Source organism: Ptiloglossa arizonensis, chromosome 1 (assembly GCF_051014685.1).
Source record: "Ptiloglossa arizonensis isolate GNS036 chromosome 1, iyPtiAriz1_principal, whole genome shotgun sequence".
Taxonomy (NCBI): domain Eukaryota; kingdom Metazoa; phylum Arthropoda; class Insecta; order Hymenoptera; family Colletidae; genus Ptiloglossa; species Ptiloglossa arizonensis.
Window position 1 is genome coordinate 5440745 of NC_135048.1, and position 24014 is coordinate 5464758.

General features: G+C 34.4%; 1 protein-coding gene across 2 annotated transcripts in view; it reads left to right on the forward strand.

Annotated features, from left to right (window-relative positions):
* The window catches only part of Cycd (cyclin D), a 75857-nt gene extending 52114 nt beyond the window's left edge, over positions 1-23743 (forward strand). The window contains exons 3-5 of one of the 2 annotated variants that reach the window (XM_076324343.1): positions 9462-9624; positions 20819-20964; positions 23393-23743. In XM_076324343.1, the coding sequence (XP_076180458.1) occupies positions 9462-9624; positions 20819-20964; positions 23393-23611 (528 nt within the window). In that variant the 3' untranslated portion in view covers positions 23612-23743. Of the gene's footprint in view, positions 1-9461; positions 9625-19895; positions 20132-20818; positions 20965-23392 lie in introns of those variants that run through there. The other variant, XM_076324348.1, reaches the window with a different exon arrangement.
* Positions 23744-24014: the final 271 nt, after the last annotated feature.

Here is a 24014-nt window from a genome sequence, read left to right on the forward strand (position 1 = left end):
ACAGGTGTCGTTATTTTGTATCTCCTTATAAAATTATTTTTGACCGTCGTATCTTGTATAAATATTAAACATCGATCCAGTTTCTGAATTGCATTAAGAAATTGTTTACGCATTTATTTAATCGCGATGACCTCGTATACTACACATCAGAGGCTTGGAATATTTTATGCTTAAAATTCAGATGCTTTTGAAAATAGTGCAGCTAGCTGCAGTAACTTTTTATATACCTTAACTTCTTCGTATGGAATGCATCTATTCCAGACGTAGGCAATCAGCTTTTCTATTTTCACTTTGTTAACCGGTTCGAACCAGTCTGTGATTTTTGAAACGACGACGTCCTCGTCTTCCTGATCCCCCTTTTTTCCATCGATCGTTCCTTGAACTATTGCTCACCATAACTGGTACTCGGTATTGGGATAATATATTTACTGGACGTACATTATTCTACAAGTCGTGTCGGACAGTAATTATTCTTGTAGAAAATTTGATCGTTTAATCAATTTTTGGGAAATTGATACGAGTAACAACTAAAGTTATACTCGAGTACTCTAAATTAAAATAATTTTAAGGAATTTTTTGCCGCAATACTACTTTTGTAATATTTAAAAGTTTTTCATTATTAAACAATTTACATATTCAAGAAATACTATTATATGAATATCTGATCAATACAAACTTAGGTTTTCAAAACATTGTAGAAAATACTACGAGGATCTTTACAGTTTATTTCAATATTTGTTCAGAATATTTCAAAATGATAAAAACTCACCTAACTGGAAAAGAAACGAGTTAGTCATACAAATCAGTTCGTAAACTAATAACTCTTTGTTTAGTTGTACATATTGTCGAATGACTGATATTTCGAAAGTTTAACTTGAATAAATATATATCGCTATAGATTAGATTTTCTTACATTTCTTGTAGTATAAAAGTTCACTTCGAGCGATCATTTCTTTTCCCTACATGCAAAAACTCTTTTAAATTTTCTTAAACCTTGAGTCAATGCAAAATGTCGTTTACGTTACATACAAACGAATAGTTTATTGTATTAGAAATCGTAAAAGGAATTACAAATTTACGAACTGAAAAGCTATATCTCGAAAACTTGATTTGCTGTGTTTAATCCAAACCTAATGTTTACATATGATTGACAAGGTACTAACAGGTATTAATTTATTGCAGATGTGTCTGTACGTACATGTTATACAAAACATAATCTTGTCAACGACTATATCTCTAAGGGCTAATTCGTTACGTGTGTATGTACATACTGTTAAGTATTTAATCGAATCAATAAAATATTTTTACCAATTTTATTAACTATTCAGACAGGTACTTACAGTTACAAAGTACTTTGTGAATCGAATTTAAAATAAGCTGAGATCGAGCCGTTTTCGATAGAAGGGTTGAAAATATTTAATAATAATGTTTTCTCCTTTCTCTCCAGCGTATGGCCCTCTGTTCGATGTTACGTCCCTGTTACTGCTTACATACTTATTACAACACCCATAGCTTCGCACCTGTGGACATACCATGTGTGTAGAGCTCGAATATTCCACGTCTTACGGTACGCTCCTTCTTCATCTTTCTTTTCCGTGACTCGTATCGACTTTCTCTCTCGAATTCGTGCCCGATAACGCGTATCGAGCTGGTAGAAAGCTAACAGGAAGTTCGATTTAATGGTAATAAAATGATACTGACCCTTTGGTGTAATATTCATACGACAGACTTCTTTGAAGTCGGTATTTATTACTTTTGTAGACCAAATACTCGAGTATTGTTATTCAACATTAGTAAATCACCGATCGTTGTAATTATTTTTCATTTCCTTAGCAGTACAGTCACATATGTATGTATATGTAACACTTTTGGGACGAGACATTAAAATTGAATTACAGATCCTCCCATTTGTCATGGTTAAAATTGTAATTTAATATCTACTTCTATGTCTACTAATGACCATTTGAGTCTTTATAAAAGCAATATCTTTCTTCTCTGATTTTTTTATATGAAATCAAATGAATAGATTCGGACTAATTTATTACCTCATTTCTCTAAATTATTAAATAATAATTACAGGATAATGTGGAAATCAAATTGTTCACTTAATTTAATAAATTACGATGTATATTAACGTTCGACGATCAAGTACTAGAGATAAATTTTGTTACTTTTATAATAAATTCGTACTTTGGCTGAAAAGTGCTATCTTTGTTGAATGAAGATTGGAATCATTTGAAGCATTTAATAGAATGGACGAATGTGGCGTCTAAAAAGTAATAATCGAAGGTATTCTTTTGTTTTCAAGTGTTGTAAATACTATTGTATTTTTTATACATTTACTAATTTAACCTCATAGTTTTGTAAAGCATAGGAAACTGTTAAATTTGTGTTGTAACCATGTTTTTCTCTATATCTACCATAGTACTATACATACAGAGAGAAATGTAGTCAACAAAAAGATCTACAAATTTGTAAAGTTTCAAAAAAGTTTGAATTTTCTCATTATCGAAATTCCTTTGTTCAACAAAATCAATTTCAATTTTGGTACGAATAATTTCGATAACTATTACAAAACAAAATTTCTCGGAGAATTATTCATTGCTAAATAATCACCGATAATAAATATTCACAGTTCTTCTGCATAGTAATAACAAGAATCGTCCGATACTTCTCTTGGAATCTTCTAAAAATTTGCAAAGTTTCAAAAAAGTCGGAATTTTCCGATTATCGAAATTCCTTTGTTCAACAAAATCAATTTCAATTTTGGTACGAATAATTTCGATAACTATTACGAAACAAAATTTCTCGGAGAATTATTCATTGCTAAATAATCACCGATAATAAATATTCACAGTTCTTCTGCATAGTAATAACAAGAATCGTCCGATACTTCTCTTGGAATCTTCTAAAAATTTGCAAAGTTTCAAAAAAGTCGGAATTTTCCGATTATCGAAATTCCCTTGTTCAGCAAAATCAATTTCAATTTTGGCACGAATAATTTCGATAACTATTACGAAACAAAATTTCTCGGAGAATTATTCATTGCTAAATAATCCCCGATAATAAATATTCACAGTTCTTCTGCATAGTAATAACAAGAATCGTCCGATACTTCTCTTCGAATCTTCTAAAAATTTGCAAAGTTTCAAAAAAGTCGGAATTTTCCGATTATCGAAACTCCCTTGTCCGGCAAAACTAATTCCATTTTTGGAACGAGTGATAAACATTACGAAATAAAATCGTTCCAAGAATTACTCACTACCAAATAATAACCCATCGGCAATCAATATTCCTTGTTCTTCCAGATATCAATAGTTCGAGTAATTTCTAAATTCAATTCTATCGAGAAAAAAAAATTCGTTTACCGAAAGGTAATAGTAATTCAATTCAATCGAGAAAAAAGAATTCGTTTACCGAAAGGTAATAGTAATCGTATTTCAAGGGCGAAAACTCGTCCTCGTGAGAACTAAGCGCGACGTTGGAAAAACGTGAACTCGCAAGTGCAGCCGCGAGATAGCGTTGCATCATTTAACAGGGACTTACGCTTGGGCCGCGACACCAGATATTCCAAGGCGAAATAATAAACGGCCTGGCGAGCGAGTTGTCCTACCGTCGTCTCTCCCTCCTCGGGGCCCGATCGGCCGACAATCAAGAAAACCGCAACGCGTTACTTATAAATAGTAAACGCGTATCCCTGAGGCGGATCGTTGGCCTCCCGCGGAATCGTTACGTTTACGCTCGCGTACGCATCGTACCGTGGCGTGCGTAGCCCCGGTGCATCGCGTCGTTGCACCGTGACGCATTCCGTGACGAGTCCTCTACGACCATCGACGAGATATTACGTGCCTGGCGTTGTTCTTACGATGCTCGCGCACTAATAGCTCCGATATATGCCGACAATCTTTTAAATCGCGGATGCTTTTATACGATTAACGCTCGATGCACACTGCTTGGACGTACTTTTTTTTCCCCCCCCACTCCCACGTTCGAGAACCCTGATGAGTTTTAGACGAATTTTACGCCTCGAAGAATTTAATGATCGATACGCCATACTTTTTCTTTCCTTTTATAACCCAACACGGTTCTTTCTAACTTTCTTTTGTCCTTTATAATGTACTTGCTTTCTTTTTTTTTTTTTTTTTGTGCGCGCTATAAAAATACCATTTCGGTCAACTCTTTGTAAAGCAAGGGCATTCGTGTAAAAATTCCACTTACGAGAAAACAACGTTTAAAGTGGTATTTAAATGTTAGTCATCTTGAAATTTTTGTTAATAGAAGAATACGGATTCTAATTTTGAGTTTCTTTGTAAAAAGAAATGTCTCACGATCGTTTTGTGTGCAATCATTATACTTTTACAGAGGCATTTATTTTATCCGTTTTTGACGCGAAAAATCCATATTAATGTGTTAAATAACAATAGCTTATTAATGATACATCTATCGTATTAGAAATACACTAAGAATTTTGAATAAGGATATTTTTAATAATACATTACACTTTATTATTTTATCACGAGTAATGATTACGGGCACTTTTATAACGATTACAATAATTATGCTCATTAAACGAAACGTGCAAAGACAGCGTATCGAGTAGATGATAATCGGAGCAGCCAAGCATTACTTCAAAATGCTCCATCGTCTTTCATTTTAAGGAATGAAACATGGAGGAAATATTTGTTCAAATGTAGAATCTATCGAGCTTGTATATGCAAAAGAGATGTGTGGCAATTATATTAGATTTTTAACAAAAATTCAAGTTTAAAGTAGAGACTCGATTTATAATGAATATTCATGAAGAATACAGTCCGAGCAAGTTGTAATAAAAATATTTGAAATAAAAAAAGAAAGTGTATACACGCGTGCATAAAAGAATTATTAATGTTCTGCACTAATGTGTAATTTGTTTCAATGCATACGAATGTTTTCGAAGTATTTTAAAAAATTTTAATTTCTCCTCAATTATGATTTCAGAATTCGTGCAATTGTTTCTGTAATTATCTTTATCGACTCTTCGCTGTTTTGAAACAAACGAAGCTTTCTCTATGGAAAATTATATATAAAACTAATAAATTGCTACGTATAGAAAATTAATTTCCATCGTATCGAGCCTTCAACGTACGATTAATCTCCACCGGGCAATCACTTTCCGGTATTATTTAAGAAATAAATCATTCATTGTATTTCCACAGTGATCGATTACGAGACCACTCGAGAATCGATTTCTGGTCGCATAAAAATCGTGCCTGTACCACTGCGCGACGTCGTTTTATTTCATTCACTGGCACACCGCGTGTCGCGTTACGAACGTGTACGCTCGCACTCGAGTGCGAAGCTTCACCCCCTCAAGGATAGAAGGTCAATCGAGGAGGTGAGTCAAGAAGAAGGAGGGAGATAAGATTTATAAAGAAACAAAAAAAAAAATGGAAAAGGGAGATAGAAGGACGCTACCAGTTGCGAAATCATTTCTTAGGACACCTAGGTCGATTTCTCTTTTGTTGACTATTTGCATTCGTACAGCACGACATATCCGTCAAGATGACTCGTGTTCATAAACATCGATAACGTTTATGTTAATAACCAAAATGGTAAATATATAACATGTTATTCGGTATATTTAATTATTGTTGCGTACGGTAATATACACGAAAGAAGTATATTAAGTATGTAACACTCTGATACGTAACACGATGACCAGTATATGTATTGTCCACTATGATGTCTGGTATATTGGACGTGTAACGTGTACGATGTTCGTTATATTATACGTACAGCACGACAGGCATGTAGGACATTGAACATGTATATATTATAAAGTACTTTGAACATGTAATATAAAAAATGCTTAGATATATTTTATATTATAAAGCATGTCCACTGTATTTGATATTTAATTAAATATATATTCAATATACCGAATATGTGACATAAAGAGTATGCAAGTACATCGAATGTATAATATAAAGGATATTAAGCAACAATATTTCATATTATCCTAAGCCCCTCTCTCTCTCTCTCTCTCTCTCTCTCTCTCTCTCTCTCTCTCTAAAAAATGAGTAACAATTTCATAAAATTGTAAAATCCTTCGATACTCTACGATTATTTTTCTAAAATTGTGAATATATGTTCCAATACTTTCAAGTTGACCAATAAGTCATTAAAACTGATTACGAGTACAAAGGATTGACTGCTGGATTTTTAAAAATTTCATTTCACGATTCAACGATTCCCGATCGCGCATTCAGAATATTCACATTCCGAGCGATGTTTTTCGAGAAAGCATCGAAAGAGAAAGCCATCGATATCATAGTTCTATAATTGCTTTCGTACATCGATTGTTCGGCGTACTCGTCACGGAAAGAGAGTATTACTACCCGAATCCGTAATTTGTATCATTTCGAGAATGCCCATTGACGTTTCGAAATTAATATACGCAAAAGAGAATTCCAAATACTTATCAAAGATACCTTTCAAGACTAATATATACAAAAGAAAAATCCGAATATTTATCGAAGGGATATTTCAGGACTTATATACAAGAAATTATTTTACACAATTATTATATACAAAATATTATACAGAAAAAAGAAAATTCCGAATATTTATCGAAGAGACGTTTCAGAAATAATATTATATACAATTATTATGTACAAAAGAAAATTCCGTATTATGTACAAATAATATTTATCGAAGAGACGTTTCAGGACTAATATTATATACAATTATTATGTACAAAAGAATATTTATCGAAGAGACGTTTCAAGACTGATACTATATACAATTATTATGTACAAAAGAAAATTCCTTATTATGTACAAAAGAAAATTCCTTATTATGTACAAAAGAAAATTCCTTATTATGTACAAAAGAAAATTCCTTATTATGTACAAAAGAAAATTCCTTATTATGTACAAAAGAAAATTCCTTATTATGTACAAAAGAAAATTCCTTATTATGTACAAAAGAAAATTCCTTATTATGTACAAAAGAAAATTCCTTATTATGTACAAAAGAAAATTCCTTATTATGTAAAAAAGAATATTTATCGAAGAGACGTTTCAGGACTAATATCATATACAATTATTATGTACAAAAGAAAATTCCGTATTATGTACAAAAGAATATTTATCGAAGAGACGTTTCAGGACTAATATTATATACAATTATTATGTACAAAAGAATATTTATCGAAGAGACGTTTCAAGACTGATACTATATACAATTATTATGTACAAAAGAAAATTCCGTACTATGTACAAAAGAATATTTATCGAAGAGACGTTACGGGACCAACATACGCAAAAAAATTCCGAACCTTTATCAAAATTTTTTATTTCCTTACACGAGACTATTAGACACAATTTTCTTATTCGAATAAAACTACTCCTCGTTCGGTGATAGAAACACGTCGATCTAACAAAGCGTTGCAGCTTTGTTCGATTCTAATTGCCATTGACTTCGCCAACCGCTTAAAGTCCACGTCCAGTACCCAGTCTCTAGCGTGACGTTAATGATAATTCATTAAAGACGGCCACGCTTTATTTGGCGAGCCGACTAAAGCCACGTCATGCTCTTTCGTAAGAGAATTTCGCAGCCTTGAATAGCGTGCCCACCGAATTCAATGGACTTTTAATCAAGCCGAAGGACACGTAGTACTCCACGTAGTATAGCCGGCGCGTAATTTCATGGTCGAGAGAAAACGAGGGTACTACGACGTACTCGAGCGAGCAGCGCATCCGCGAAACGGAAAGGAAACAGAAAGCGTGCGTGTACGCTACTACGATAACGCGATACACCGCGAGGAAATGAGCGTGTACTGCGCGGAGAGCCATGTGAAGTTAAATGGACCTTTCTCGGGGTAATGCAGGATGTTTAATTTATGAAGGGAATAATGCAGAAGAATGAACGATAACGATATCCAGTGTGCACATGGAATGTGGAACATGGCGTATAGTCAATGCAGAAGATACGTATAATACGAGCCGGGTTCCTAATAAGAATATCCTGTACTTAGTATAGCTAAATGCGATAAATATTTAACACGCGGAATATGCTACACAAAGAGTACTTTATATACGCGTAGGGTTCATTTACCGATGAATGATCGCGTATGTACATTACCGTGTGTGTATAATATTACAGTGTGTCGAACATATATTTTTCGTGTTAAACAAGTTACGCGAAGAATACTTTGTTTATGCGCGGAGTTTCTATATTGATATTCAATATGTGCATCGTTCGGGTGGAATATTATACAGAGTATTGAACGCACGTTGGTGTTAAATTTGTGGCATGGTATTCGGTGTTTAATGTGTTGAACGATGTCTGATTAGTTTGGATGTTGTTTAACACATTGAACACGTATTGTGAAATATTTTCAATGTGTCAAATCCGTAATACGATGTCCAGTGTATGTGATACATAAAATAATATTAGGATATAGGATATACAACAATGGATGCTTAATGTATCGAATGTGTCTTACAGGTGAGAAGAATTTTCTTATAATACGAATTCTTTTTGAAGCTATTTTGCACACATTGGGTGCACATATAAAGAATGTTCGGTACATATAAAGAATTTCCATCGATTCTCAAAACTGGAAAAAATCATTCGTTGGTCGACAATTTTCGTCAGACAATGAATCGATAGCTGTGGTAAACAGCTATTTTGAAAACAGAGATTTCAAAGATGACGTAAAAGCATTAGAGCATTAAAATTGAGGGAGGTTTATGTCGAAAAATAAAAGCAATTTAAAACTCAAAATAAAACGTTTTCACTTTTCAAATAACACGAAATGAATTTATTTATACATAGAGGTGTTCAATATACGTACTATATATGCAACGTAGCGTTGAATATATTAAGTGTCCAGTATAAACGATTTTCAGTAAATTGAACATATAATATAATATAATAAATATTCAATTCATTGGATACATAATACAAATGGAAATGGAATATATTGAATATCCAGTCTCTGTAATTCTGAACGTGTTCGACATAAAACATTACATATTCATGACCCAATACCATAAAGCGTATACAAAGATATCCAGTGCATCCATAGAACAACCATCGTACCGAACATCTCGTGCTAAGAGTATCTACTACATTATAAACAAGTAACTACAATATCCTATATACCAGTGTAATGTACGTTACATTCGGTGCACACGGTATCGTAAAGCGCGAGGGATGTTCAAAACCTAGAATTTGTATCGTAAATAATAATCCACGTGTTTCGTTACACGATCGTACAAAGATCTCCGATATTATACGTAGACCCTGTGCATTGACCGTATACCTCTTACGATACGAACGTTATCTACGTCATCTTGCACATCGTAGCTTCCAAGAGCCCATCCCCCATGCGTGAAAAAGAAAAAGAACGCGCACCGTTCAAGTCGTCGATAACGAGCAGGCCTTAAACGCGTTCTCTCTCGTGACTGTTGCAGAGGTGGGAACAGCTGGTCGTCTCGAAGCTGAAGTGGGAATTATCCGCAGTGACGCCCGGTGACTTCTTGATGCACATCCTGAGTAGACTGCCGGTGCCACGTACCTGGGACCTGGCGATGGTCACGAGGCACGCGCAGACCTTCATCGCCCTCAGCGCCAGAGGTGAGAAACGATCGGGATTACAGAACTGCATATGTATTTATGTATGTGGAACGAACCGGCATACGCACCTCGCGAATACGCATGCGCACGCGCACGCGCACCTCGACGTGGAAAACTTTAGAGAACCGTGGCAAAATGACACGACACAAACCGACGTACGGTAACGTCTCGCTTGGTGTTCGAAAATCGACACCGTTGTTATCAATACGCGATGCACCGGTAGGGAATTTTTTCATCGAAACTGTTACATAACCGAACGGATTTGTTCGAAAAGAATCGGGGTACAATGAAATAAAAGAACATCGACGGGAGTGTATCGATAAATTTGATCGATACACGAGACATTGTTGTACTCGAGACGCGTGAAGTTCGTTTTACGGGAAATCGAGTCTTTTCATCTTTCTTTCGAAACGACGTTGATTCGTGAGAAGATGGTCGAAATCACTCTGATCGGTGACTCTCCATTTTGGAGCGTGTTGAAGGTGAAGATATTCCGATTTATTTTGTGGACGAGAGTATCGATTTTTTTTTAATCGAATTGTCGAATTGAAAAAATTGTTACTGATCTGTTTGCCGCGATGGATTTTTTCAAGCACGCGATCAGTCCACCGCGTGCGACGAACGCCTATGAGCGTTCAATGGATGTGGTTAGGAAATATGACCACGAAATTTCCGCACTTGTGCTGAACGTGTCAATCTTGCCATTGTAAGGTTTGATAATATTGCAACGGTTGAAACGAATTAAATTTTCAGTGATCGCAAACGCGTTTCATAAGAATCTTTTTATTCGTGCAAACCGATAGAAGCTTCACTTGGCAATTTATATAATCTATAATGGTATTTTCCATAGAAACATAAATTTGAATTGTGAGATTAGTAGTAACTTATGTTATCTCGACCGAAATGTTATTTAATTATTCTTTATTTTTAAACCATCGTTGCTTCATTTGTTATTGCATTGAAAACTGATTTAACGAACCATGAATTTTAATAATGGCATTTCTAAATTTTGGAAATATTACACTTTAGGATGTAACAATTGAATTAAAGAACGATTGCAAAACGAAATAAATTATGGGGAAAAACACACGATATATTAATATCGAACAGCGGTGTTGATTCGTACATTTTTACTTTTTGAAAAATCAACTTGAAAAAGAGACAATCTTGTCATATGCAAATTATTAATAATTGACTATAATACAATTATTTGTATTGAATTGTGAACATAAGCGTATATATATATATATAATAAATGACATAAGAATGAATAGCCACGAGGTTAATGAAAAATATCTATTGTTCGGTCGTCTCGGTCATAAATATCCGTCATAAACTGTTCAGAGGGAAATTATAATTCGTTCTACTTTCCTCGCTTATGAAATGGTTATGACGGGTTTTCAGGTTTTATGGCGTCTTATGGCCGCAATTTTCATAATATTCCAGTCGTCGCGATAAGGATAATTAACAAAAGAAACAAATTCATGCGTAATAGTTGTGCAAGAGAGTATTGCGTAAATTCTTGAATGTGTAAATATTTTCAAAAGAATGTAGTTTCATTTATAGTCTAAATAATTCTAAACGTGTTCCATATTTTTTGATTTTTTCAAAAACTTGAAACATTTCGTGAAAGACGAAGAAAATTCAGAGTGAAGTATTACAGAGGAAGTTTAATAATTAGTAGTAACTTTGATAGCAATAAGTGTTATTCCGATTCGAGTACAGATTTCACTTTCTCAAAAATGTATGGATAAATATCAATTTATCTACTCAAATTAAAAAATTAATACTTATCCTTCGAAGATCAACGGTTCTGCAATTATCTTCTCAGGTGGGGAGGCATTACGTTTAAAGTTTGAGAACTAATGATTATTATTTCATGTTCGTGGATCTCTTCAAATTAAATTGTCAATGCTTACATTTTTAGGTCAACACTTAAGGCATTGAATCGATTCGCGTGAAATCAAAAGTTTAATATTCTCACCTTTAAATAAAAGGATAATACTTATTTTCTCGAATTGGGAAATCAGCACGTGTGAATTTAAAGGTTTAGTGTTCACCCCCTTCGAAGAGTTTTTCGTTGATATTATTACCACGTTGACAAAATCGATTCCTGTGAAATCAAAAGTTTAATATTCTCACCTTTAAATAAAGGGATAATACTTATTTTCTCGAATTGAGAAAATAACACGTGTGAATTTAAAGGCTTAGTGTTCACCCCCTTCGAAGAGTTCTTCGTTGATATTATTACCACGTTGACAAAATCGATTCCTGTGAAATCAAAAGTTTAATATTCTCACCTTTAAATAAAGGGATAATACTTATTTTCTCGAATTGAGAAAACAGCACGAAGAACTTTTCGTTGATATTATTACCACGTTGACAATTCGTTTCCTTGTCCATGACCAATGTCGCACTAATTTCACCAATGGATAGTCCTATCGTGATTCGTATGGCATCCGGGAAAAAATAACAATTCACCCCCAACGGTTCTCGGTTGTAGCAGACGTTTAGGCGCTTATTAGAAGTTATAATCGCGTCACGCAACGCGTAGTAAATGCGGCGCGCGATTTAAAATGCAATTCTTATGCGCGGGCCTTCATTGTCAGCCTCGTTAGAACCGTGCCATGGTGTCGTAAACAATCGGGAACGTGCATCGTTAACTCACGCGTTAATGAATATGCCTGTGCACCGTATAATACACTCGGCGGAAACCATCGCGTAACAACATCGAATCGATTTCTCTGTGCTTCTTTCTTTTCACTTAATAGGTCATGCGCGGATACAATTATAAATAAGACCGAAAACGAGGTAACGAAAATGCGACGTTACGATGACTGTTTTGTTCCTTTACGCACCCTTTGTAAATATTGCATATTTGTAAATCGATGAGAATTATTTGCTCGTTGAAAAGGTTCATATACAAAAGGAGTAAATTTGTCGACTCGTAGGAACAAAAACGTCATAGTTCGGGGATGAATTAACGGCTCGTTTAACTAATATGACTGTAATTTTGTAATTGAGATTATCATTCAGTAATAAGTGATAAGAGATTATCATTCAGTAATATTTACACTGTAATGTTGTACAGTGTAAATATTTTCTAAAGAATGTAATTTGTCTTATGGTATAAATAGTTCTAAACGTGTTCCGTTTGTTTCGGTTTATGAAAAATCTTGAAACATTTTGCGAAAGATGAAGGAAATTCAGAGTGAAATATTATGAAGAGAGTTTAATACTTGGTAGTAACTTTGGTATTAACAAATGTTTTTCTAAATGATCGCTGTTACACTTAATTCATCCCTCTGTAACGCGATAGCTCGCAGCAACATCGTGTTTTTTTTTTTTTTTTTTTTTTTTTTTTTTTTTTTTTTTTTTTTTTTTTTGTATAGACAACCAGTTTCTTATCGTTAATATATAATATAATATAAACTACTGGAAATTAATTGCTTTCATGAAGAAATTTACTTTAGATTTCATAGCACATTTTCTGAAAACATTACGATTTTCCTATTCTATACATACGATCAATCTTACACATTCCTCTTTTCTTCATCTACTGATTTTCCTCAATTGCATATGAGGCATACATTAATATATCGTAATTTGTTCGTAGTCTTAGCGTTGAGTAGTTAACATTTTTAATTTAATACAATATCACCATGGGGATAACATTTTAATACATATTATTATGCTGTTATATTGTTCTTTTAATTATTTTAAATTTTCATTATTCTAATAGTGTATTCTTGTTTTTCATTGTTCCCTGTTCCTTTAACCTTCGTGGCAAAAAGAAAAATTTATATTTCAAAAATTGAAATGAATTTATATTTCATTTACGAGCAAATATGTTCTTGCATAATCGAAATGAATACTTCTTAAATTATTGTAACGTGAAAAATATTCAGAATTTCTAGATTTCGATCTGAGATAGATTCGATGTTTGGATCAACGTCTAAATGCAAAAGCAGTTTCTCTTATGAATGACATAAAATTCGAAAATCTATTAAAATAACGAAGTAATCCTTCTTTTGCCACGAATAGCAACGATCGATATTTTTCTGAATATATCGTCACTTGTTAAGAGATTGATCTTTCCACAATTTTCGCACTAATTGAACGAATAGTTGTTTACTCGTATCCTACCAACGTGAATTAATTGTAAGTAAGTACGTAATATCATTGTATATCAAATGATCACATCGTTTACGTCAACATCGCTGGTGGAACCACAGTGATTCCTGTCTTGCCCCCACGTCGTCCATCAAGCTCTTCAGCTATGTATATAGTAGTGGGGACTGGCTTGGTCGATAGTGGGGGCTTTGTGGTTCGTGGAGAAGTTCGCCACCCTTGTTCTAGATCATGGATCCTTACTGAAGAATCCTTTAGCGGATCTGAAACGACATACCATAATATTTTCACTCTTAAACTCACGGATGATTTACCTCTTTTACATATAACATATAATAGGTTGTTCAATAAGTTTTTTCGTTTGATAAAATTTATCGAATAATACTGTTCAATGTAGTACCGTTCACTAAGTTTTATTCAACGACAAAACTCGAACAAACATTGAACAACATAATATTTTCGTTACAATCAAGGTATGGTAAAATTGAATATTTGCATTAACTTATGGTGGAAAATTCTGTTTTTTTTTCTAGTAAAGTTATGCAAAATTTGGCAAAAAATTATTGTTCCCGACGTATTACATTATACTTATTATATTCGCAACGATTATGAAAATAAATTAGCCTTTCGTCCAGGCATAATATTGTTTTAGATCCAATTACCTCTGTATCGATTAGGTTTTAAACCAAAGAATTCACCATTTTCGTAGATTTATCTTCCAACAAAAAAAAAAAAAAAATAAATAAATAAATTCAAATTTTACATAGTAAAATTGCTCGAAGAACTTCCCCTCTAATCGTTTTAACTCGTATTTAATAAATCCCCACATTTCACAACATTGGTTGAAATGTTTGCCACCACATCTACTATAAACATATTCTTCTTTACAACAGTAGAATCCATCGAGAAATTTCTTCCCACAGTTTCTTTATTTCGTCTTGAACAAATTCCAACATTCCAATAATTGTTCAAATTTTTCTCACGAGATGAATAAAGTTACACCGGGTCAATTTCACCGACAAAATTAATAGTTGCCCGAAGAAAACGATTGTACGTTCACAGCCATAAAATGGTTTATTAACGGGCCAGAAAATTAACTCCTTTTACAAACTTAAATCTAAGTAACAAAGAATCACCTAACGGTAATGGGAGGCTGTTTAGCGGCCACCATATTAGCAGACTTAACCTCTACGAAAATCAAAATTCCTTCTTTTCTACACACACATACACACAAACCCAGAAGAAAAGAGTGCGCACGCGAAGAAAGAACCGACGATGAAGAACAGAGGGCTAGAAACAATGATGAAAATCACCGAGCCCGATCGTTGTCTTCCAAAAACAGAGACCGAGTCCGGAGCGATGAAAATCGTTGGCTCGCGTCTCTCCTTGGAAAGTCACGACTCGAAAGAAACAAGGGGACCAAAGAAGAGAGAGAGAAGAAAAAGAAGAAGAAGAAGAAGAAGAAGAAGAAGGGACACGACGAGATCGAGACACGTTTAAATCCCTTCTGGCCGCTGAGAGTCGGTTGTTATTACAACCGTCAATGGCAAAAAGCAAGGACCATCGTCCTTCGTCGTCTGGCCGGCACTCCGGTTCCGGCTGGAGAAAGAGAGGAGACTAGAAGCGGGCCCGGGAACGACGGTGATTGTTTCTCACGAGCCAAACTAGGTAGTCGGGGCCCAGTTCGAGTCGTTTGACCCTCTTTTTCAGCGGCGAAAAGAGAAGCAAACGGCGCCACGAATTCCGACCGCTTCCTTGAATCGCGGAAGGTCGCTGAACCTCTTTACCTTTTTTTTTTTCCTCCCTTTTTCTTTTCTTTTCTTTCCCCCCTCCCCGCTTTCTCACCCTTACGTCGGCACACTTCTTCTCTCCGGTGTTGAAATTTATATCGAGGTGGAAATTATACGGGGTTTACACCGCGCATGATCATCCTCGCGTCCAACCAATGTTGACGCGAGTGGATAAAAGAAATGGTAGTTTTGTATTGTTTTTCGAGACAGTTACGTGTACGTGTAATTAAAAAAATCACTTCTTTTCTTTTCTTCGTTCCGTCTCGAATTCGAGTGTCCTTGATACGATCGTTACTGGATTTTTCCTCGAACGAGATTCAATTTGTTCTTTAATTATCGTTGTGGGAAATCTGCACTCGTATTGTTATTATCGTGGAACAGCGATCGTGGATGGAGAATATAGAATTTGAAAGGGGAGGGTCGCGGTGCACTGATATTAAGGTGCTGGTATAAATAATTAGTCGTTGATGTGAAATGCAATATAACATTCGAAGTTACGGTTTTTATTTATATTATATGGAGCGTGTAATTCGTCTAAGGACAACACTTTTGAGACGATACAGTTTAAGAAAGTAAATAATGAAGACTTTGGAAAACATCAAATATCAGGGAATTATATACAGAAATTCGTTTTAGAGCGAGTGCAATCTTTGTTTGTCATTATTAGAGTGCATAAATAGGAATTATTATCCCTGGTATCGCGAGAAAAGAATACAAAAGATACTCTTCAAAATATGATGATCCGGGAGGGGGAGAATAGGTATTAAATATAATAGGTATTCGATAGAATACAAATTTTATTGAGATAAATGAACAATTTTTAATCGAATGACTAGTATCTTGAATTAGCATCGTTGTAAAAATCAAATTAAATTACAAATTAAAGTGGGTAACAATTATTCATTGCAAGTACAGAAAGAGATCTAGCATTAAATTTTTTCATATAAATAGCAAACATAAAATAATATATCAAGTCGGGTTACAAAATTGGATCTTTTTATTCTGTCATTTTAAATAGAGGATATTTGGTTTCAACGAGTGAAATGTAAGAATAGGTCGTTGTTTTACTCCCTCAAAAAGAGTACATGTATTTTTAAGAGAAAACTGTTGGTAACCTTAATTATAAACCGCGAGTCTGGCTCGATATTATAAGGCAAGAAGTTAACATCTCATCTTCCTTCTGTATACTTACCTTCTTTTGCTATTAACCTTTCTACTACTACTTGTACCTCGCTCATTTTGCTCATACTGCACATCTTGTTATTTGCTTCTGTTTGCTTGTACAATCATCTCTTTCCCGCCCTTTTTCCTAACCTCACTTTCTAATCTAAATTTTTCATTTGTCTTAGCTATAACTTTTTTTTCTTATTCCATTCTCTTGTTTAGTGTTTCGTTGCCTTTTGTATACAAATTTCTTAAATCTTATTTAAACTTTATATATTTTTTTTATATCTAAATTGTAGTTATAGTGATCGAACGATCACACTTCATTCGTGCATCTAATTTAGTTCCAAAAGTAGAATTTCATTTTTAACCTATGTAGGAATATTGCACAGACATGTACGTTAGTTATTAATTTATTTTAGATATTGTAATATGCAAATAACTTCTAAAATTACGAATAAATACTCATAATCAGATTCGTCGATGATGTAGTGTAACTTCATCGTCACGACATTGATAGATATCGTAGAGTTTGAATTTTGTATTATTTCAAATAAAATATTTCATCCACGAAGAGATTACGTCAAGACCAGTTTGACATTGAATTTAACATTATATTTATAACAATTGGTGACGTTTAATTGATCCTAGATATATTTCTCTACATTATTACAATCCTATAATTCGCGTGTATATTTTTGTATACAATCATTTAATTCATTACTTACTATAAATGACAGAAGAAAACGGAGAACCATAAGAAGGAGCAAGAAGAAAAGGTGAGCAAAAGAAGAGAATCTAAAAAGAGTCCAGAGAAAAGTGGAATATGAGAAGGGGAAGAAGCTTGAAAAAGAGCCGTCAAGAGAGAATGGACAAAACACACTCAAAGGAGACCTAAGAAAAGATGAAAAGAGGTTGTCGTCAAGATAAGGAAATGAAGAATGGGAAAATAAAACAAGAAAATATCAAAGAGCTCAAGAAAAATGAAATATGAGTGGAGGGAGTCTGAAAAAGATCCGTCAAACGAAAAATATTCCGTTGAAGTACAAGTCCTTTTATCTTTTTTCTCGTTCTTGAAGTAATTTTATTTTATAATCACAAAAGCTGCATTCTGTAAATAAGTTCTACGATCACATGCTTGTATTATGTATTAATATTTCTTTATATAATGTACGATTCTGCATAAGTATTGTAATTTTCTTGTGGATTTATTTTATAACAATGCAAAAATTCCACGTAGACGATTATTACCGCTTAAATGGCTATAACTGCACAAAATGGATACTTGCAGCTTTTAGAGTTAACGGAACAAAATTTGCAAAGATGGCGGCGTAACCTTACGCGCACCGTAACGATCAGTTTCGCAACGTTGTTCCAGTCACATTTTAAAATCGTTAAAACTAAAAAAAGTTCACAATTTCTACACGTTAACTGTAGCAAATAGAATCAGGTAACAGATACGTTTCAAATTTTGAATATTGCTATATATACTTTATTTTCAACATTTTGTGTATTTTTACATATCGTGAGCGTTTTATACCTTTATTACATTTAAACTTTTCACAAGTGTGGAAACACACAGGTAAAACGGATCTGTTTGTAGATTTTATTTGTCGTAGTTACTCGTAAAAATTGTAAACTGCACCTGTTTCAACGAATGTATTACAAACAATCGACATTGATGCAAGTACATAAAAGAAATGGAATTTTTGTATTATTTGTAGAGACAATTATATGTATATGTAATTACACCATTATTTATTGGAATAAAAAATACAATTTTTCTTGCTATATGAACAATCGTTGCATCTTTTCAAATAAATGTAACCGACTTGATTTTTTTTTAAACATCGTTCAATATTTTTGTTTAACGTGACATTGTATTTTCATACGTCAATGGTAATACAATTTTCGCAAAACAAATGTTTTGTTATCTCCAACCATTTTGAAATTAATTTTGTGGGTGTCGAAGTTTCGAGGGTGATTTCATCCCTTAGATTTAAATTATCGCGGTTAAAAAAAAGAGAAATACGTATATACTATTTTTAGCTATTCCTTAAGCCTGCAAAGTTTTATTCAAATCGAAGTCGGATAGTTCATGGCGCTTCCTTGTCAGTCATTGGGCACCGTGCACAGCATAATGGTGAAGTAGGCTGCATACGAAACTCGCGTCGTTATTATTGCTTTATTTCTCGTGATGCATCAGAGAAAACACCACGTGTTCAGCATGGCCACCATCCAGTCTCACTGATGGATTGATAAAGCAAACTTTGGTTAGCAAGATTTCTGCGATTTCGAATGATTCGTTAACTCACGTGAGTTGTTCTATAAATAATGAAATTTTATTAAAAAAAAAGAAAAAAAAACATTGTATTCGTCGTCGGTAATGCTATTTTTCTGTGCTCTGTCATTCTACATTTACACGCACACTCCATCTATGAACTCGTTTCTTAATTTCATTCTCAAAGAATGCGTTTCTGTAGCCTATTGTTGTACGATTTGTTTCGCTTCGTCTTACTGAAACGAAAGCCACTAACAGTACGATAGAGGGACAGTAATTCTCAATTTAACTCTTTATAACATCCGAATTTAAAAAACTTGTATAAGGATACTTTCGGTCGTTAGAATCAGTGAAAGAGAAGCTCTACGACAATAGATTAGAGAAACTTCTTTCAGGTTGTTTGAGGATGAAATTAAAGAACCAGTTCATAGATGGAGTGAGTACATAGTTTTAGGAAAATTATCGACGAGGAGTAAATATTTTACAATATAATTCTCATTTCTCATATTATATCTTTATTTATTTATTTATCGTTTGTGAGATACAAATTGTAAACGTACAAATACATAATATAAAGCAGAATAAGACGAGGGATAGAAAAGATAACAAAGTACAGTTGTTAAAATTTAACCTCACAAGTACCTACGTGATTGAGGGTTAGAATACCAATTTCTTTTTTTTTTTAATGATGCTAGTAATACTGTAATATTGTTTATACAAACGAAAATCCAGATATATTTACCGGTTCGCAAAAAGGAATATTTCGTTAACAAAGACATTAGAAAGTCCTCGATCGAGTAATGACCGATCCAGTTTAATCGCTAAAACAGTTTTGGAAGGTCACCTTAATTGTTTGCCTCCCCAGTTTTGTGGAGATTTGGCCCTTACACGCTATTTCTGACTAGGTGACAAAAGCTTTCACGCTCGAACCGGCGTAATAAAGGGTCTGGAGGGAAAGGGCAAGAGATACGGCGCGAATGGTGTGTGTTTGCTGTCGGTAACCTTTGGACTTTTGTCCCCCCTTCAACTCGGAGTCCGCAGTTTTCAGTGTCGTAAATCTTGTTTCGGGCTCCAACATCTACCTGCGCACTTCTATTAGCGGATTTTTCAGTCTTGGTGCCTCGAGGCCAACCTCTTCCGGGTAAAGTTTTCCATCGTTCGTTTAGGTATACTTTACGAGGACAGATCACGACTTGAACGTGCAAATTTTTCGGTGAAACCAGGCAAGGGAATTTCTGGTAATTTTATCATTTTCAAGTTAACATACTGTCACGACAGAAAATCGAATTTGGACGTCAGAGTGATAACTATTATATTACAGTTACTTACGATATTTGTGTGTGCGTATAATTCATATTTACGATTGTTATTGTAACATTGTAACATATATATTTTACGACAATTAATACGGTTGTTGTTGTCACTCATATGTCATTGAAAATAGAAGGAGATGAAAGAAGAAACCGTTGGATTTATCATTCTTTGCATAAACACATTTGAAATGTATTCGAAAAAACAAATGCTTCAAATGAGAAATAAATAAAATGGTTAGAAAATGCTTATTGTGTGATGGTGCATTGTTTGAAAATCTCAAATAAAACATATGCTTTGTTAAGAAATTATATATATTGTATCGGCAGTTTCGTATGGAAAAAAATGATTTCTAAACTTTCAATTTGTTTATGAACAACTACGTAGAATGAATTGAAAGAATAAGATCTGTAAAAATAAAAAATTTAAAGCCCATCTAGCAATTAATTAATTAGTCACTGAATTAAGAATCCGTTGATGCAAACGTACTAATGCAGTATCGAATTTCTTTTTGCAGAGTACAAATTTTCGATGTATACGCCGAGCATGATCGCAGCAGCAAGCGTCGCAGCGGCCCTTCACGGTCTCGATTGGACTGGGAAAAGCGGTTACGGACTGGCAGGCCTCCTCGACGAGCTTACCCGCATCACGGCTATCGAACAGGTTTGTCCTCCCGTTGATGTTATTACACGACACTCGAGAAAACCTCAGGTAGCAGTGTCAACAACTAGGTCTAGTTGCAAATCCATTTGCACCCGGTTTATATATGCATCAGAAGCGAGTGTCGCGCCACAAGTTTAATATTTTTGATAAAGCGAACGAAACCCAATGAGTGTTGGACAAACTAAAGAAACGAGACTCTGTTGTGGTGCTTTATTCTAGAATCGTATATTTCTTACTGTTAATTTAACGAATACCATACGTACCAGTTGCCATTTTTTTTTTACATTTTCTTATTATAAAACAAATAAGTTCGATGTCATATTTCGTTTCAAATTTCTTTCTTGCAAACTACAAGTGAAAAAACGAAAAATCAAATCACTGTAGTACGTTCGAGTTGATGAAGTGGATGTAAACAAAACCACGTGACTGTTAGGAGAACCGTATTGGCAAGAGGTTATTTCCTGAATATGTACGAAGATAATAGGATGAAAACAAGATACGATTCATATACATAAATAGCAGTTTTACAATTCTATACGAGCTTTGTTTATAAAGAGAAGTACATAAAAATATAAAGTAATATATAAAATATAGGAAATAACAGTACAAAATATTTATAAGAAAAGGAACTAAATAATCAGATGAGCTAGCTTCGTTTATATCGATAATATTAGATTAAAGGTTATTATCAATAATATTATCCAATTCCCAGATCTTTGTCTTACTATTTTCTTCTATGCCAGATACAATTAAATTTAACTTATTTATTGCATTAAACTAAAATTAAAAATCGTGTATTTCATAAGGCTATGTAACTTTTCAAGAATCATTTTTCACGAAAGTTGATTCGTAAGAATGATTCGCATATTTCGAAGCATCAACGATTCGAGATCATGAATGAGGAGGGCAGGTGGCCAGATAGAGACTCGAGGATGGTCTTCCTGCTCCTAAACACATGTGGCTGGTGAAAATGTTGCGCTTATAGGGCGTGGACCCCATGCCGAGCCATTCACGCGTGCAGTTTATTTGCGCTTGGTGCATTATGAATGTATAGTCTGCGTGTGTTCGAATCGCGCGTTGCTCTTTGCCCTCTTTTCCGCTCTCGTCGTGCTCGCTCGGCCCTTTTTTCGCGTAAACATGTGCCCGACACCTGCTGCACTCTCCTCGTCAAGACTTTTTGCATGTCTTGGCTGAATTCGCGAACGATCTCTCTGTCTAACAATAAGTCTCTTGAAAATTTCCCTTAAGACCGTTCGTTGTGGATTAATCCTGTTAATCTAGGAATTTTTTCGTTGTACGAGGTTAGGTGAAAAATGTTTGGACGATTTAAAATCCTTTTTTATTAAATATAGGACTCTGTGGGAGTATTTATTGTCGTGCCAGACTTGAAATAAATTGGAAAGTAATGGAAATTTTTATACAGAAGAAATACACTAATAATCTTATTACTTAAGGTGAAATATACATATATTAACCTCCAGAATCTTTCTCAATTTTAAAAAATTAGATTGAAAATACTTGAAGGATATAAAATTGTAGTACACTGTTGTGTATCTCTTTCTTTTATTATTCATAGTAAAAATTGTAGAATTATTAATTCTAGAAAAGTCTAATAGCAGTGAATCTTTGTCTTTATTTACTGGTTTTTTAATAAATCACAACTGATAGCTTGCAGCAGTAGAATTTATTATTTATTGACAATTCTTTATTTTGTATACTAACTAATTTTGCAGTATACTTAGTTTTATAAAAAGTTCCTATCCATATTGGTATAATTAGATTTACCAATTCTTTTATTCTGAGCAAATTGTTTTTTCCTTAACAATTACGTAACAAGTACTTCATCTAATATGTCTCTTCATTTACAGAAGAAGGATTCTAATCATCAAATACAATACAAAGGAATTAACAATATTCTAAATATTTGAAATATTGTTTACGCTAACAACAAAGAATGAATTTAAAGAATAATACTTTAAAAGCACCTTGTTTTTAATTTCTAATACATATTTTTTAACACAAAGTATCATATTAGCAATTGTTGTTTCTAGTGCACTCTTCATAAACGGTCTCTTTGTAAGAAGTAAAAGTACTTATGGTCCAACAAGAAAGCAGATTTGTTATAAATGAATTAAATCCTCAAGTATTGTGTCTTTATTAAAAGGAAAAAGAAAACAATTATCATTTGTGACAGAAAAATAAATAATATTCAAATTTCATAGTAATACTATAAATACAATAAGTTGAAAAAAATCATGATTGATTAACTCCATTTTATTCCTCAAGATCTAATTTACAGTTTTCCAAAAATCGACCTGTTCCTCTTGTCACTGAAGGCAACGAACAAACTTACAATAATACTAATATTAAGTTTCCTCCGATATCAATGAAATCACAACTTTTGTGACATAATATCTCTTAATTTCAGGACTACCTGCAAGGCTGCCTGGAGCAGATAGAAGAGATGGTGTCGCAGGCGCATGTGGGTGCGGATGGTACCGGCGGGAACGGGCACCAGGTAACCGGAACATCCGTGTCGAGCGTCCCACAAAGGCCGCTGGGGGACGAGATGATCACCAGCCAGGAGAAGATCCTGGAGCACGAGAAGGCGGGCACGCCGACCGACGTGAGGGACGTCCATTTTTGAGAGACGCCGCTGAGGGAAACTCTGGCCAGGGTGACTCTCTGCTGAGCCTAGAGGCCGGGGAAGAAACGTTAGCCAGCAGCGATGACGACGCTGAAGGACCCACGGCCAGGAAGAGAACCAAGAGGAACGAAGAAGAGAAGCTCGAGCAAGAAGAAACGCGCGAAGATTCCTGAAGAAGGGAAAACACACTCGACCAATTTAACGCCCAGTTTCCTTCTGTTTCTGCGAACGTCATCAAGAAGGAAACGCGAAGCGCTCTTGTGTTGATTATTTTAGTTCCGTAGGCGCGAAAGATTCATTGTAAGGGATGGTTCATGGGTCCACTGGTCCCCTAAACCACGGCCCAGGCATATCACGTTTGTTTTGTTTTTACTGGAGGGTTCAGCGTTCAGAAGCTCGGGCT